This window comes from Carcharodon carcharias, chromosome 7 (genome assembly GCF_017639515.1).
Source record: "Carcharodon carcharias isolate sCarCar2 chromosome 7, sCarCar2.pri, whole genome shotgun sequence".
NCBI classification, from domain to species: Eukaryota; Metazoa; Chordata; class Chondrichthyes; order Lamniformes; family Lamnidae; genus Carcharodon; species Carcharodon carcharias.
Window position 1 is genome coordinate 152,952,987 of NC_054473.1, and position 17,735 is coordinate 152,970,721.

Below are 17,735 nucleotides of genomic sequence, written 5' to 3' on the forward strand. Positions count from 1 at the left end.
AGCCTTCCAATGTTTGTGTTTTGGATTTTACGAAAGTGACAAAGTACCACAGAAAAGGCTAGGTGACAAAATTGATGCTCATGGAATAGGAGGTTCAGTGTCAGCTTAGATAAAAAATTGTGATTTAATTCAAAAGTGGCAGATTTCATCCTACCAACAGATTTACTTCTTGTAACTTTTACTTTAATTTATGTTGATTTTGATTTGCATTAAACATAATTGACAAGCAAAAGATTATTCAAATAAAAAGGTAAGTTTCACTTTAAATAATCAATACGTCAAAGATATCTTACAAAACCACAACCCTAACAACACTGGGTGTGTGCCTACATCACATGGACTTGGGAATGTGGATTTGCCAGTTCAAAGCTGTTCTAGGTGTAATGGGTTGCATTAAGTTTTTAAAACATGACCAGTAAGTTTGTAGATGACACAAAAATTGGTGGTATTGTAAATAGTGAGGAGGAAAGCCTTAGATTACAGGACAATATAGATGAGCTGGTAAGCTGGGCAGAGCAGTGGCAAATGGAATTTAATCCTGAGAAGTGTGAGGTGATGCATTTTGGAAGGACTAAATTGGCAAGGTAATACACAATGAAAGGTAGGACCCTAGAAAGTATAGAGGATCAGATTAGCCGAGGCATAGAATGTAAGAGCAGGGAGGTTATATAGGAGCTGTATAAAATGCTAGTTAGGCCACAGCCGGAGTACTGTGTGCAGTTTTGGGATGTTGCCTAGGCTGGACCGTTTCAGCTATGAAGAGAGACTGTATAGGCTAGGATTGATTTCCTTAGAGCAGAGAAGGCTGAGGGGGGACCTGATAGAGGTATACAAAATTATGAGGGGCATAGATAGGAAGAAACTTTTCCCCTTAGTGGAGGTGTCAAAAACCAGGGGACATAGATTTAAGTTAAAGGACAGGAGGTTTAGAGGGGATTTGAGGAAACTTTTTTTCATCCAGAGGGTGAATCTGGAATACTGCCTGAGGGGGTGGTAGAAGCAGGAGCCCTCAGAACATTTAAGAAGTATTTAGATGAACACTTGAAACGCCATAGCATACAGGGCTACGGGCCAAATGCTGGAAAATAGGATTAGAATAGATAGGTGCTTGATAGCGGCATGGACACAATCCTGTTTCTGTGCTGTATAACTCTATGACTCCAATTTGGACAACAACAATGCTTTCTACTTTACTGCTTTGGTATACTTCAGGTACTTTTTAATGCAGTGCTGCATTACATGACAAGTTGCTGGGTTACATTTCCAGTTTTCTTTGAACTCTACAGCTCAATATGCCTTCCTTGGTACTTGCCCACATAAATGATATATTCTTGCTTTCTCTGCTCACAGCATTTATATATTCTATATAAGTGTTCAAACATATTGCTGTAAAAAATCTAATTCAACCTGTGTAGTGAGTAACCGTGATAATTTTCAGTTGAATGGGTAACTGAGCAGGAAAAAATCTGAGAATTTTATGTTTATTTATCCTAATTTGGTATGCGATTCAATTTTCCAATTTACAAAAGCACCTTTTGCAATATTTCTGTTGAAAATCCTTTGAGAAAAAATTTTCAGAAGGGTATAGCATATGCTATTGGTTAAGTATTAGGAGTTTTAGAAATTTATTTGGAAACAGAAAAAAAGCAGATATTGCAAAGCTTCCTTTTAGCAGTTGCATTCTCTGTTAAATGTTGCGTACCTTGCAGTTTGGTGCATATTTGGTTAGGTACAGCTGTTACTTAGTTTAGGCACATACCTCTGCTATCCCTAAGCTTCTGCACAAACATAGTAGTATCCAGGGTGGGCCCAATCTGGTTACATCCTGGATGAAAATGTTAATAGCTGCAGCTAAGAAGCTGGTGCGTAATCAAAAATGTCTGAGTGAAAAGCAGTTGAGAAATGGGCATGATGCTGTCATTTGTTCTTTATTGGTCCTTGCTATTTGTCTTGGAGCACATCGGATCACCTCATAGAAGTTCGGTTGAAATAAATTTGCTGTTTTCCTTTTCCTACAGACATTGTATGCTACTCTGTCTGGATCTTTGAATGACAGCATTGTGCTCATGCCTGACCTGTTCTTACTGAGCCAATGGCAGGTGATCATTCCAAACACAGAAGAGGGTGCAAAGTCAAAACATTCTTCGCTACTGTGATTTGACATTTGCATCCAGGATGTAGACAAGCTGGATCTACCACAGAGTATAATATTATATTTGTGCAGAGACTTGGAGTTAATTATTTAAGCTAAGTAACAGCTGTATCCAATCAAAACTATTGGATCTGGAATAACTTAGTGCTTAGGAGTGTGACTTTTGGCTGCTATGAAAGCATGAGTTGAGAGAGACCAATAGAGTGTGAAGTCAGCTGAGTGAGTACAGATTGCCTGTACTAGAATTTCAGCACTGCAGCATAGCTGATTTGAAGTTACTTTAAGTTGAGTTTGAGTCCATTTCGTGCAGCAGAAAAATTGAAGTTGTGTGGAACTATAACTCTCGTTTATATGGTGACTTTAACATAGTAAAATGCAGGAGTGATTGTCAAATCAAATTTGATATGAGCCGCCAATATTAGAACAGGTGACCAAAAATTTGATAGAAGAGGTAGGTTTCGAGGAGTGCCTTAAAGGAGGAGAAAAAGGTGAAGATATTTTGTGAGGGAATTCTGGAGTTGGGATCCAGGCAGCTAAAAGCACAGTGGCCAGTGGTAAGCAAAAAAAAATTAGGATGCGCAAGAGACCAGAATTGAAGAAGCTAGATGATCTAGAAGGGTTGTAGGAATGGAGGAGCTTACATCAATAGAGTAGGACGAGGCCGTAATCGAGTTTGTAAGTCACGGGTGAAAGGACTGTTTCCAAATGAAATTCTTGGCAGTTGGAAAAAATTGCAGGAATGTGGAAAGAGCAGGGGTTGGGACTAAATGGACTGTTCTTTGAAAGAGCTAGTGCAAACTTGATGAGCTGAATGGCCTCCTGTGTTGTACTATTCTGTGGCTAAGTGCTGTGCAGTTGAGGAGCTGTAACTCTGTCGGTAACTCTACTTGTGTTTATTTTGGATAGGTTTAATTATTTTTTAAAATCTACAATATGTTCAATTGTTTAACATCCGCATAATCAAACTAAATAAGCTGGGGTCCCGAACTATTGTCTATGTATTAGATAGTATTGTGTTCTGCATTATTAGCATTGTCTACTCTGGATGGTAATAGAAGTTTATTTTAAGCGGATATTGCCAATCATTGAAGGAAATGAGATGATACTCCAGACTGAATGATTACAATTTATGACTCTAGCAAACTTCAGGATAACTCATAGCACCTCATTGTGTCTTGGATTTTTAGTGAAAACAGATGCTACATTGAGCAGAGCAGCACGCTAGATACTGTATTTGTGCTCTTGAGGCAAAAAGCGACTGAGATTTTTGTTATATCTAGTGGTATATCATCATGACGTTGAGGAAGAGGAAACAGCAATCTCAAATTGTCACTGATGTTTCACAACATAGTTTGGAAAGGAATCAGAAACAGATTGATGCACATGCTGACACTAATGGAAGTAGTAACGTGTCGTCTTGGGAGCTGCTGGAAGCAATTGGGATCTGGTTACCTGTATGGACAATGGAGATTATCCCACTGCTCGGTCTCTCACTGGGACTAATACTAGGATGCTTTCACTCCTGGTATGTTCAGTCCCTACATGAGAATTTCCTATGGTTTTCAAATATACAGGTGAGCATTTTGCTAATTGTCTTTCAAAGGGAAAGATTTCCAAGGCAGCAGCTGTGCTTTCAGCTGACATTCTAATAATATTGCAGTATTTCCGGTCCACCGTGGAGAGCTGAGTGAGATTAGTACCTCTTTGGCCTACTGAATGTATGTAGGAAACTGTGTATCTGAGCTTCATTTCAGTTAACTAAATCAGTTTAAGCCTATGATACTACTGGCATTAGTCTTGAAACATTTTGTTTGGCAAGCATGATAACTGTTGACTGTCTTATTTTTTAATCAGAATCAATTTTTTTTGTTCATGGATTACCTTTTCTCAAAAAATATCAAATGTAAGGCATTGTGCTTTATCTTGGAGCATTTCATTAACCTTTGAAAATAAATAAAATAAATTAAATCCTGAATATGTGTTTACATACTTAAGTAATGAATTAATTATTGCCTATTTTAAGAAGGTAATATCTTGTCTATTTATCTTCGTAGTTGCTGTGTTACAGCTATAGCTGATTTGAAAGGAACATTTATGAACATGAATATTCATATTTTCAAGTGCTATCCAAGAGTAAACGGCAATCTTCACTAACATCAGCATTTAACCAAATTTAAGAATGCCCTGCACACCATGCATTTAAGGTTTCTCCAAGCAAAGAGAAAAAGAAACATGAAATAAAAATGCAAAATTCTGGAAATAGTCAGCAGGCCTGGCAGCAGAAGCAATGCTGGAAGTGTATGCAGATCGGTGTAAACATTGCAGAAGCAAAACTTTACACTGTTCCAAAACAAAAGATCTAAATTCCTAGTAACTCTCAGTAACTTTCGATTATAAGTCCATAATAAAAGGCTTCACCTGAAAATGAATCTTCCTCCCTCTCTCTCCCTCTGTCTTTCTCTCTTTATATCTATGTGATTGATACCCCAGATGAAGCCCACATGGGTTAGTTTAGCCTGATTTGAAGAATCCAATAACTGGCCATGCTCTAGTGACTGCCTTTGGCTTTCTGCTAGGTGATTAAAAGTTCTGTGGTCCACAGTGAAGTATTACATTTTGCAAACTCACTGATTTATAGGAGGCAGAATTGAGATTGCCATTTACTTTTCTAATAGAATTACCAGTTCTCTGCATCTGTTGCTGAACAATGCATGCAGAAAACATTCCAGATTCTGAACGTTCCTGCTGTAAGCAGTTCGGACTGTACCTGCATCAGTGCAGGACTGAAATGTCAGCCTAGACTATGTGGTCAAGTCTCTGAAGTAGGACCTGAATCTATGATCTTCTGACTTGGAGATTAGAATACTACCACTGAAGCAAGGTCATCACTAGCCTTGTTAATAGTCCTAATATTTTTCTTTGGTGAATGTGAATATCTCATCTGCAGTTTGGACAACAAATTATTTAATTTCCCCTGACCTGAATGGATGCTTTTCCTGTGCTGCCTAGCCCCTATCTCTGCATTCGTCTCTAGATCCATTATCTTTCCACTCAAAATCTTTTTGACTCAGGAGGATTTTGTGCTTTTCAGCTGATAATTATGTGATCCCTAAGTACTGCGTTGGTAGCTTCTCGTAGCATTTTTGGGGACACTAGGGAAATCCTTCATTCTTCAATACACAATGTGAGATCTGGCTCAGTATCAGGTAGAATTTCTGATGTAAAGTTTAGTGCTGCCTTTTCTTCGCCAGTTATCAGATCAGCTATTTATTTCAAAGTTGAATCTGCTGACAAGATTTTAAAGCTACAGAATTTGATTAAAGTACTCAGCAGAGAATCCTGTCAGCTTTGCAAGATGATGCAGGAAAGTATGGAGAGCAGCTTAGAGTCTACATGTCAGCCATTGACAGAATCCCAAGACTTGCAGGCAGCAATGGTGAGTCATCAGAGAAGAAAGCACTCTTAGCCCATTTTTGTAGAATCTGGGTGTGGGAGGAATAGGCTAACTCAGTATTCCATGAGACCCCTAAGTTTTTGGATGTGGAGGCTTATCCTGGTTCAAGTAGTAATGGGAATGAAGCGATGTATAGACTGGCGAACTGTTTGTACTCACTGGGTTTGTACATTCCTGTCTGTGTGGTGATATTAATTTCAAAAATTAGCATCTGCTTCTAGAGTTTCTGCTTCAGGTTACCAGGCTGCTGAGCTGCATTGATTTGAATCAACTAATACAGTAGTATTCCTAAATGTTTGCAGAATATTGATGTATCCTTGAAAGCAAAATACTGTGGAGCTGGAAATCAGAAATAAAAACAAAAAATGCTGGAAAAACTCAGCAGGTCTGACAGCATCTGTGTACAGAGGAACAGAGTTAACATTTCGAGTGCATATGACTCTTCTTCAGAGTTTTTCCAGCATTTTTTGTTTTCATATTGATGTATCCTTACTACTTCCAATTAAATCAAACATTTTTTTAAAACTTGGAATTAATTGGAATCAACACTGTATAGCCAGTGTGGATTCTTGTTGTGTTCATGAACTTGCTACTTATAAATAGCATTAATGTTTTGGAAGATTACCAAGCATTTTAAAAAGCATGAGAGCAGTAAATGGCCCATTCCATGTGACAGCTTTATCAACCCAGTTAGCTGTACTAAATGATCTACACCCTGGTTCCACTATGGTAACTCTTTTAAGTCTTTACAGCTCTTGATGTGTTTTTATTCCCATTAATATCTTTTTTTTTAGAATGTAGCTTTCAAGTATATCTTTGTAATATTTGTATTACTGACAATTATATTCTGCTTGTTTAGTTGTAACGAACATGACTGTATTCTGTTTTACATGCAGGAGGTTGAGCGAGAAATCTCCTTCAGGACAGAATGTGGCCTATACTACTCATATTACAAGCAGATGCTGCAGGCCCCAACCATAGCCCAAGGTGATCACAAACTTCTGCTGTTCATGTTGACACTACTGTAAATTATATTTTATGCTGTTAATGTTAGGGTAGATTTTGTGAGTCCTCAACTGCAACTCTCATGTATCAGAAACATTACAAGTGGCGCTGCTTGCACCATAGATACAATTTTTGATGTGCACTGCGCTGGCCAATGACTGGGACAGTTTACTATTGTCAATTTTTCAAAGATCCAACCAGATTGATTTTGCTGTCAGTGGAAGTGAAACTGTCGTTCAAGATAAAACAATCTTGGTATGATAGCTTTGCACTCTTACTGATATTGTACTTTTGTAGATATTACAAAGTGCACTGTAAGACTTAATAGTTTGAAAAATACCCAGTTGTAATTTATAATTCTAGCATTTGCAGTACTAACTCCCTGCTTTGTTGAAGATACAACTCATCTACTTTCTGAGTCTCAGAAACATGGATAGTTTGTTGGTGTATCTGAAACCTGAATAATTTTTTTATCATTCATTCATGGGCTGTGGACATCGCTGGCTAGTCCAGCATTTATTGCCCACCCCTTGTTCAGAGGGCATTTAAGCGTCAACCACATTGCTGTGGGTCTGGAGTCATATGTAGGCCAGACCAGGTGAGGATGGCAGATTTCCTTTCCCTAAAGGACATTAGTGAATCAGATGGGTTTTTACGACAATTGGCAATGGTTTCGTGGTCATCATCAGACTCTTAATTCCAAATTTGTTTTTTATTGGATTCTAATTTCACCATCTACCGTGGTGGGATTTGAACCCGGGTCCCCAGAGACCCTGGGTCTTCCGGAATACTAGTCCATTGACTATGCCACTGCCTTATACTTCGACATATGCGTGAAACAATTAAACAGTTAAACTTTAGAAATTTGATTTTATCTCAAATTAGCTGCAATCTCAGGATTTTTAAAAAAAACTACCTAACCTGAATTTTACTGCCTGTCAAGGAAGACTAAAAATTATTTCTCTTAACCTGCTTTTGGAACCCAGAGAAGGATATTCTAGGGATGGGCAAAACCATATGCAGGGAAAGGGTTACGGTACTTTATGGCCCTTGGTCATAAAATAGCAGTTGTAAGTTTGTAGAATGTTGTGATATTTGTAAATTTGGAAACAAGTATCACATGCTGATGTATTCATATTTATCCTTAAGAGTCCAGTTCATTTTATTTATGTTGTGCTTTTTATGTAAAGGATTGAAGGAACTCGTATATGACAATAAAACTGAATCAAGGAGAACAATAAACCTCCTTAAGCGAATGAACATTTACCAAGAGGTTATCCTAAGCATTTTGTACAGAATTTTGTCTCTTCAGGTAAAAACATCAGCTTTTATAATAAAATGAATCTGTTTTTTTTTAATTCATTTATGCGATCTGAGTGTTGCTGGCTAGGCCAGTATTTATTGCCCACCCCTAATTGCCCTTAATAATGTGGTGGTGAGCTGCCTTCTTGAACCGCTGCAATCCATGTGGGGTAGGTATACCCACAGTGCTGTTAGGGAGGGAGTTCCAGGATTTTGACTCAGCGACAGTGAAGGAATATTTCCAAGTGAGGATGGTGTGTGGCTTGGAGGGGAACTTCCAGGTTGTGCTGTTCCCATGCATCTGCTTGCCCTTGTCCTTCTAGATGGTAGTGTCGTGGGTTTGGAAGGTACTGCTTAAGGAGTCTTGGTGAGTTTCTGCATTGCATCTTGTAGATGGTACACACTGCTGCAACTGTTTGTCGGTGATGGAGGGGGTGAATGCTTGTGGAGGGGGCACCAATCAAGCGGGCTGCTTTGTCCTGGATGGCGTTAAGCTTCTTGAGTATTGTTGGAGCTGCATACATCAGGCAAGGGGAGACTATTTCATCACACTCCTGACTTATGCCTTGTGGAAGATGGAAAGGCTTTGGAGAGCCAGGAGGTGAGTTACTCGTTGCACAATTCCTAGCCTCTGACCTGGTCTTGTAGACACAGTCTTTATATGGCTAGTCCAGTTTAGTTTCTGGTCAATGGTAACCCCCCAGAAAGTTGATAGTGGGGGATTCAGCAATGGTAATGCCATTGAACATCATGGGGCAATGGTTAGATCCTCTTTTGCTGAAAATGGTCATTGCCTGGCACTTGTGTGGCGCGACTGTTAGAATGTTACTTGCCACTTGTCAGCCTAAGTCTGGATATTGTCCAGGTCTTGTTGCATTTGGTTATGGACTGTTTCAGTATCTGAGGAGTCACAAAAGATGCTTAACCTTATGCAATCATCAGTGAACAACCCCACTTCTGAATTAATGATGGAAGGAAGATCATTGATGAAGCAGCTGAAGATGGTTGGGCCGATGGCACTACCTGAGAAACTCCTGCAGCGATGTCCTGGGACAGAGATGATTGACCTCCAACAACCACTACCATTTTCCTCTGTGCTAAGTGTGACTTCAACCGGCGGAGAGTTTCCCCCCTGGTTCCCATTGACTCCAGTTTTGCTAGGACTCCTTGATGCCATACTTGGACAAGTGTGGCTTTGATGTCAAGGGCAGTCACTCTGACCTCGCCTCTGGAGTTCAGCTCTTTTGTCCATGTTTGAACCAAGACTGTAATGAGGTCAGGAGCTGAGTGGTCCTGGCAGAACGCAAAGTGAGTGTTAGTGGGCAGGTTATTGTTAAGACTGCCGCTTGACAGCACCGTTGATGACCCCTACCATCAATTTACTGATGATCGAGAGTAGACTGATGGGGCAGTAATTGGCTGGGTGGGGTTTGTCCTGCTGTTTGTGTGCAGGACATATCTGGCCAATTTTCCACATTGCTAGGTAGATGCCAGTGTCGTAGGTGCACTGGAACAGCTTGGCTAGGGGCGCAGCAAGCTCTGGAGCACAAGTCTTCAGTACTGTTGCTGTAATATTTTGTCAGATCCCATAGCCTTTGCATTATAAAGTGCCTTCAACTGTTTCTTGATGTCAAGTAGAGTGAATTGAATTGGCTGAAGGCTGGCTTATGTGATGCTTGGGACGTCTGGAGGAAACTGAGATGGTTCATCCACTCGGCACATCTGGCTGAACATTGTTGCGAATGCTTCAGCCTTATCTTTTGTACTGATGTGCTGGGCTCCTCCATCATTGAGGACGGGGATATTTGTGGAACCTCCTCCTCCAGTGAGTTGTCTAATTGTCCACCACCTGTCATGACTGGATGTGGCAGGACTGCAGAGCTTAGATCTGACCCGAATGTTGTGGGATCATTTAGCTCTGTCTATGGCATGCTGCTGTACTGTTTGGTAGGCACATAGTCCTGATTTTTAGCTTCACCAGATTGACATTTCATTTTTAGGAATGCCTGGTGCTGCTCCTGGCATGCCCTTCTGCACACTTCATTGAACCAGGCAGGGTTGATCCCCTGGCTTGGTGGTAATGATAGAGTGGGGGATATGCTGGGTCATGTAGTTACAGATTGTGGTTGAGTACAATTCTGTTGCTGTCTACAGCACCCCATGGATGCCCAGTCTTGAGTTGCTAGATCTATTCGAAAATCTATCCCATTTAGCACGATGGTTGTGCCACACAACACGAGGAAAGTATCCTCAATGTGAAGACGAGACTTCTTCTGCACAAGGATTGTGCAGTGGTCACTCCTACCCCATATTGTCATGGACAGATGCACCTGTGGCAGGCAGATTGGTGAGGATGAGGTCAAGTATGTTTTTCCCTCTTGGTCTCCTCACCACCTGCTGCAGACCCAGTCTAGCAGCTATGTCCTTTACGACCCTGCCAACTCGGTCAGTAGTGATGCTACCGAGCCACTCTTGGTCATGGACATTGAAGTCCCCCACCCAGAGTACATTCAACATGGTGGGGTACTAACTCATCAGCTGCGGGAGTGTGGTACATAGTAATCAGCAGGAGGTTTCCTTGCCCATGTTTGACCTTATGCCATAAGACTTCATGGGGTCCGGAGTCGATGTTGAGGACTCCAAGACAACTTCCTCCCGACTGTATACCACTGTGCCTCCACCTCTGCACTGTCTGTCCTGCTAGTGGGACAGGACATACCCCAGGATGATGATGGTGGGGAATGATTTCGTCAGTATGACTGTCAGGCTGTTGCTTGTCTAGTCTGTGAGACAGCTCTCCCAATTTTGGCACAAGTCCCTAGGTATTAGTAAGGAGGACTTTGCAGGGTTGACAGTTTGTCGTGGTCATTTCCGCTTTCCAAGTCGATGCTGAGTGGTCCATCTGGTTCCATTCCTTATAGACTTCGTAGCAGAATGGCACAACTGAGTGGCTTGCTAGGCCATTTCAGAGGGCATTTAAGAGTCAACCACATTGCTGTGGGTGTGGAATCACTTGTAGGTCAGATCAGGTAACGATAGCGGATTTCTTGCGTTGAAGGGCAGATTTTTCTTGAATTCAAATTCCACTATCTGCCGTGGTGGGATTCGAACCCAGAGCATTACCCTCACCACCTGCCATCTGGATTACTAGTCCAGCAATAATACCTCTACACTACCATCTCCCCCATGAAAATATATATTTACATTTTTGTAGTTTATTCTAAACTTTTATAAATTACTGTTAGTTTACGTTGTAGTCAAGTATTGTGAAGAGAGTTATTTTCATCATGTTTTAAACAGCGATACCTGGAGCCAGTTTACTTCTACCTGTACACAGTATTTGGACTCCAGGCCCTCTATGTCATTTCAATATATATTACCAGCTGGTTATTAAGTGGTACCTGGATGTCAGGAGCACTGGCAGCTATATGGTACATCCTAAACAGGTAGGCATCAATACTTAGTAGTGTAGAAAAATTACATATTGTCTGTGCATTAAATCTACTGAGAGCAGGATCACCAACTGTTGATGTCTTTTATGTATCTTTTTATGAAGTTCATTCTTCATTTTTGCTCCTAATTCTGGCTGTAATTAATCTAAGATCATTTGTTTTGTTGTCAGACTCCAGATTATGTTGGTTATAATTTTATTTCAGAAGCTTTAAAATTAAATCTTATTAATCCCCTTTTTGTTTGTAAACTGACAGCTGGATGGCCCATTTCAGTAAATTTGGAAACAGTTTCGTTTCACTTTTCTTATAGAGCACCTATAGAAACTGTAAATATTGATCCATCTAGAGTAAACTCCTTTTGGTGTGTTGAATTTTTGTTTGCTCTTTACAGAATAGATACAACAAGGGTGGAGTTCACCATTCCGTTGAGGGAGAATTGGTCGCTTCCATTTTTTGCATTACAAATAATGGCAATCACATACTACCTCAGACCACAGCTCAAATCTCTTCAGGTGAGTATAGCAATTTGTTGTTGTAAAGCCAGTGGAGATTACTCAGTATGAAGGAGTGTATTATATTTGTAGGGGTGCTTCTACAGAGAGTTGGGGATAATATGGAGGTGGGGGAACTGTAACATTATTCACTTTGATAATAAGAATAGGAAAACTATTTTTTTTATTCATTCACAGGATGTGGGCATCGCTGGCTGGACCAGCATTTATTGCCCATCCCTAATTGCCCTTGAGAAGGCGGTGGTGAGCTACCTTCTTGAACTGTTGCAGTCCACAGTGCTGTTAGGAGTTCGTTCCTTTTTTGTGACTTTGTACCGTTTTTTTTTTACAACTGATGATACAACAGGACATGTAAAAGTCAACCACATTGCTGTGGGTTTGGAGTCACATGTAGGCCAGAGCATGTAAGGAAGGAAATCCTTCTGTGAAAAATCCATATGTGAACCAGATGGGTTTTTTGTGAACCTGATAGGTTTTTACAACAACCGACAATGGTTCCGTGGCTATCATTCAGCTTTTAATTCCAGATTTTTATTGAACTCAATTCAATTTTTTGGATTCAAATCCGGGTCTCTGGATTACTAGTCCAGCGACAATACCACTATGCCATCGCCTCCCCATATTAGGTGTGAAACTTGTAAATATTGATGTTCAGAGAGACATGGGTGTACTTGTACCAGGAACACTGAAACCTAGTATGTAGATACAGCAAGCAGTTAGGAAGGCAAATGACATGTTGGCCTTTATTGTGAGGGGATTGGAATACAAGAAAGCTTGCTACAGTTGTACAGGGCTTTGGTGAGACCACACCTGAAGTCTTTTGAACTGTTTTGGTCTTCATATTTAAAGAAGGACATTGTGATGAAACTCAAATACTGACCTTAATCTGAAGTCGGAGGCCAATTCCTGACGAGCCTCGTGTGTTTTGCACAAGTGCTGGCTGGGAAATGGTGGCACATGCACAGTTCATTTATTTTATCCTCTTCAGGCTGGGAATTGGTCCTGCGCAACTACACAGAAACAAGGAAGAGCAAACAGTGCAAAAAGCAGGTCAGGTGGCCTGAATCGGAGCGCCATTGCCAAGTAATGGCAATTACTGAGGGAGCAGGAATGGGAGGGGGACAGGGAGAAGGTCCCAAACCTGGGAGCAGGACAGGGTGAGGTCCCAGAAGGACGTCCCAGGTATAAGGGACAAAGACAGGGATCAGAAATAGATCCTGTTAAGTTTAGTTAAAAGAAAGGAGCAGAGAAATGGGCTCTGAGTTAAGGAAAGAGCTGCAGTGAGCAGACTTGAAGTGAAGTGGATTTGAGGGAAGCCCTGAAGATCTGAGAAGGCAGCCAATGGTTTATGACTCTGTCGTTGGGACAAAGATGCCCCTTTGAAGCAGTGATGGAATGCTTAGTATGGCCGAAGATCTGAAGTTATGTTTGGAAGGTGATGTTTGAGTGTACTTAGAAATCCAGGGGAAAGGAGACGCGGAAGGTGACATTGAAACCCTGCAAGGTGGGCCACTATTAAAATACCCGAGTGCGAGCAACTTACAGAAAGAATACCAAGGCAAGATCTTCAAATGTGGAAATTAGAAACACTCATGAGAAAGACAAAGTTTCAGTGAGATTGGTTGGCTCACAACGTGTCAAGTATCTGGTGTAATCTGCTTTGGTCTCATCTGTCATTGAGTGTTTAGTGTGTGTCAGAGGGAGAAGGCAGGGATTTTTAAGCTGCCTGAGAAGAAAAATTACAAGGCTCTTGGGACAGTAGTTAACTGAATAATCAATTATAAGACTCAGTAAAGTGATCAGTTTAGCAGAGTTTAGGGAATTTATTTGTTTGCTCTGCAGTTGAAGAAACAGTGAGTTTAGAGTATGGTTTTTTGTGTCTCGTGAAGAGATACGAGTTGGGTGCGAAGCATCAAGTGAATGCTCAGGAATTCACTGGAAGGAAACCGTTTGCAACTGTGCCAGTCCCAAGCGAGAAGTCTTTGTGTCAAGCCAGTGGTAACTGTTCGCTGGTTTATGTGTCTGGAAGGATATTGCTGGGGTAAAGCAATTGTGAGAATTTGAATTGTCATCTTATGATTGTGTTGAGATGTTTCCAAACTTTTGTTGAGTTAATATAGTTCACTTTTCTTGTTTTAATAAATATTTTATTCTTCGTATTAAAATTTCGTCAGCAGGCTCCTATGAATTTGTTCAGTAGCTTTCCACCACGGTTTCTACAAAAAAAGTTAGGATCTATCAAGCCAGGTTTCACTCTGGGATCTGACTTGTCCAATGTTAACATCAGCTGGGATCGTAACGATATACTTGCATTGGAAGCAGTATAGTGCAGACCTGATATATTAGTTCCTGGGATGAGAAGACTGTCCTAAAATGAGAGGCTGAGTACATTGGAGTTTAGATGAATGAGAGGTGATCAGTTTAAACATCAGAGGTTCTGAAGGGATTTGATAGGCTAGACATTGAGGGGTTAATTCCCCTGGCTGGGGAATATAGAACACAGAGGCACACAGGATAAGATGTTGATCGTTTAGGACTGCGATGAGGTGATATTGGTGGCCTTTAGCTGCGCTCTGAGCTCTGGAATTTCCTCCCTAAACCTCTCCACCTCTCTACTTCTCTTTCCTCCTTTAAGACAATCCTTAAAACCTACCTCTCCAAGTTTTTGATCATCTGCCCTAATATACTCTTATGCGGCTCAGTGATATATTTTGTTCTATAATGCCTCTGTGAAGCACCTTAGGCTGTTTAATTATGTTAAAGGTGTTATCTAAATACAAGTTGTAACTGTAAAACTTTCCAAATCTCACATGTATAATAACCAGGTTTCTTAAAATGATGTTTAGCAGACATGGTCCCCATTTCAAAAACAAATTTTAACAAGAGGCATCATCGGTAAGGGTGGCACATATTTGCCTATTCATTGTTGCCCTGAGGGCATGAAAAATAAACCATATTCTTCTTGTTGAACAGGGGTACAGACAGTGAAGCAGCAAGAGTTTATAATGTTTAATGCTCTAACTGTTAGTAGGTGTGTGAGGAACACTAGTCAATATTTGGTTCTCCAGATATTCAAAGTTATGAAGGTACAGGTGCTGTACTCAGAGTTAAATGTTCTGCTGTCCATATTTAAATTATAATTTATGTATCTTTAAGCTACAGTGGAAAGGTGAATATAGAATGTAACACTTTGAAGACTAATATGAATCTTTGGAAGGCAACTTTAATATTTTGAAAGCTGTCAAAGTAAATACACAAGTATTGCTTATGTATATGAAGAATACAAGTATATTTCTGACAACTAAATATTGTTAACTTTGTATTTAAGTTAATTATTGTTCAATAAAATTATTTGTTGGGAAGTAAAGTTGTTGCAGCAGCAAATATGTATGTACAAATGTTAAATTTGAATTTTTAAAAAGAGATGAGCAATTGATCTAACTCACTGTAGATAGGACTTTAAACTATATAGTGGGGAGGGGAAGGTTAACATAAGGGGAGATTTGGAAAGCATGAGAAAGCACAAGGTAATAGTGCAGAGTAGCAATATGGGTAATGACAACCAGAGTTTAATAGGAAGGCACAGAGTGTACAAATAGAAGAGTGAACTAGCAAATAAGGCCACAGAGTAGGGGAAAATGGTAAACAGACAGAATTAATAACTCTTTATCTGAATGCTTGCAGCGTGCATAGCAAAATGGATGAATGATTTGATAGCACAAAGAGAAATAACTGAGTATGGTATGACAACCATTACAGAGATGTGGTTACAAAGGCATCAAGGCTGAAACCTGAATATTCGAGAATATTTGATATTTCAGAAGGACAGTAAGGAAGGACTAGGAGGTGGGGTGGCTCTGTTAATGAAAGATGAGACCAGTCGAGGTAAATTATCTTGGCTCAGAAGATCAAGATATAGAATTAGTTTGGGTGGAGATAACAAATAGTAAAAGTGGGAGTAAAAATTGGCCCCCTAACAGTAGCTATACTGTAACAGAGTATAAATCAAGAAATAATGGGGGCTTGTAAGAAAGGAACAGTAATAATCATGGGAAATTTTAACCTTCATATAGATTGAATGAATCAAATTGGCATAGGCAGCCTAGAGATGAGTTCATAGTGTATTCGGGACAATTTATTTTTTTAACTTAATTTACAGGATGTGGGCGTTGCTGGCTAGGCCAGCATTTATTGCCCATCCCTAATTGGCCTTGTTCAGAGGGCATTTAAGAATCAAACAAGTTGCTGTGGCTCTGGAGTCACATGTAGGCCAGACCAAGTAAGGACAGCAGATTTCCTTCCCTGAAGGGCACTAGTGAACCAGATGGGTTTTTATAACAATCAACAATGGTTTCAGGGTTATCATTAGACTTTTAATTCCAAACTTTATTGAATTCAAATTCCACCATCTGACATGGCGGGATGCGAACCTTGGTCCCCAGTGCATTACCCTGGGTCTCTGGATCCCTAGTCCACAATACCACTACGCCATCACCTCCCCACATTCTTAGAACAATACATCCTGGAACCAACCAGGGAGCAGGCTATTTTAGTCCTGGTGATGTGTAATGAGGCAGGATTAATTAATGACGTCATTGTAAAGAATTCTGTAGGCAAGGGTGGTAATGTTATGTTAGAATTTCACATTCAGTTTGAGGATGAGAAGTGTGGATCTGTAACTACTGTCTTAAACTTAAATATAGACAATTACAAAGGTATGAAGACAGAGATAGCTAAACTGGACTGGGAAAATAGGTTAAAAGACAGTAGAGAAACAGTGGCAGACATTTAAGGAGATATTTCATAACTTATGTATTCATTTGCAGGATATGGACATCGCTGACTAGGCCACCGTTTATTGCCCATCCCTGATTGCCCTTGAGAAGGTGGTAGTGAGCTGCCTTCATGAACCACTGCAGGTCATGTGCCAAAGGTACAACCACAGTGCTGTTAGGAAGGGAGTTCCAGGATTTTGATCCTGCTACAGTGATGGAACAGTAATATAGTTCCAAGTCAGGATGGTATGTGGCTTGGAGGGGAACTTATAGGCAGTGCTGTCCTTGTCCTATTAGGTGGTAGAGTTCATAGGTTTGGAAGGTGCTGGCGAAGGAGCCTTGGTGAGTTGCTGCAATGCATCTTGTAGATAGTACACATTGATGGCACTATGGGTCAGTGGTGGAGGGAGTGAATGTTCAAGTTGGTGGATGAGGTACCAATCAAGCAAGCTGTTTTGTCCTGGATGGCATCGACCTTCTTGAGTGTGTTGGGACTGCACACATCCAGACAAGTGGAGAGTACTCCATCACACTCCTGACTTGTTCCTTGTCAAGTGGACAAGCTTTGGGGAGTTGGGAGGTGAGTTACTTATCACAGAATTCCCAGCCTCTGACCTGTTCCTGTGCCCACAGTATTTATATGGCTGGTCCAGTTCATTTTGTGGCCAATGGTAACCCCCGGGATGTTGATACTGGGGGAGGGATTCAGCGACGAGTAGGTCATGGGGAAATGGTTAGATTTTCTCTTGTTGGAGATGGTCATTGCCTGGCACTTGTAAGGCGCAAATGTTACCTTCAACAAATAACTCTCAAAAATGACATATTCCATTGAGAAAGAAATACTCTATGAGAAGGATGCACCATCCGTGACTAACTAAGGAAGTTAAGGATTGTGTCAAATTGAAAGAAAATACATACAATGTTGTGAAGGTTAGTGGTAAGGCAGAAGATTGGGAAAGTTTTAGAAACCAGCAAAGGATGAATTTAAAAAAAATAAAGAGGGAGAAATTAGAGTATGAGGGCAAATTAGCAAGAAATATAAAAATGGACAGTAAAAACTTCAAGTATATAAAAAGGGAAAAG

The 17,735-nt window shown here is 40.5% G+C and overlaps 1 protein-coding gene across 6 annotated transcripts in view; it reads left to right on the top strand.

Moving 5' to 3' along the window:
* Window positions 1–17,735, top strand: part of dpy19l3 (dpy-19 like C-mannosyltransferase 3) — a 108,620-nt gene that overhangs the window by 14,018 nt on the left and 76,867 nt on the right. For 3 of the 6 annotated variants that reach the window (XM_041192433.1, XM_041192434.1, XM_041192432.1), the window contains 5 exons: window positions 3,433–3,726; window positions 6,503–6,593; window positions 7,802–7,923; window positions 11,214–11,359; window positions 11,757–11,877. In XM_041192433.1, the coding sequence (XP_041048367.1) occupies window positions 3,433–3,726; window positions 6,503–6,593; window positions 7,802–7,923; window positions 11,214–11,359; window positions 11,757–11,877 (774 nt within the window). The remainder of the gene's footprint in view (window positions 1–3,432; window positions 3,727–6,502; window positions 6,594–7,801; window positions 7,924–11,213; window positions 11,360–11,756; window positions 11,878–17,735) is intronic. The other 3 variants (XM_041192436.1, XM_041192437.1, XM_041192435.1) reach the window with 1 other exon arrangement.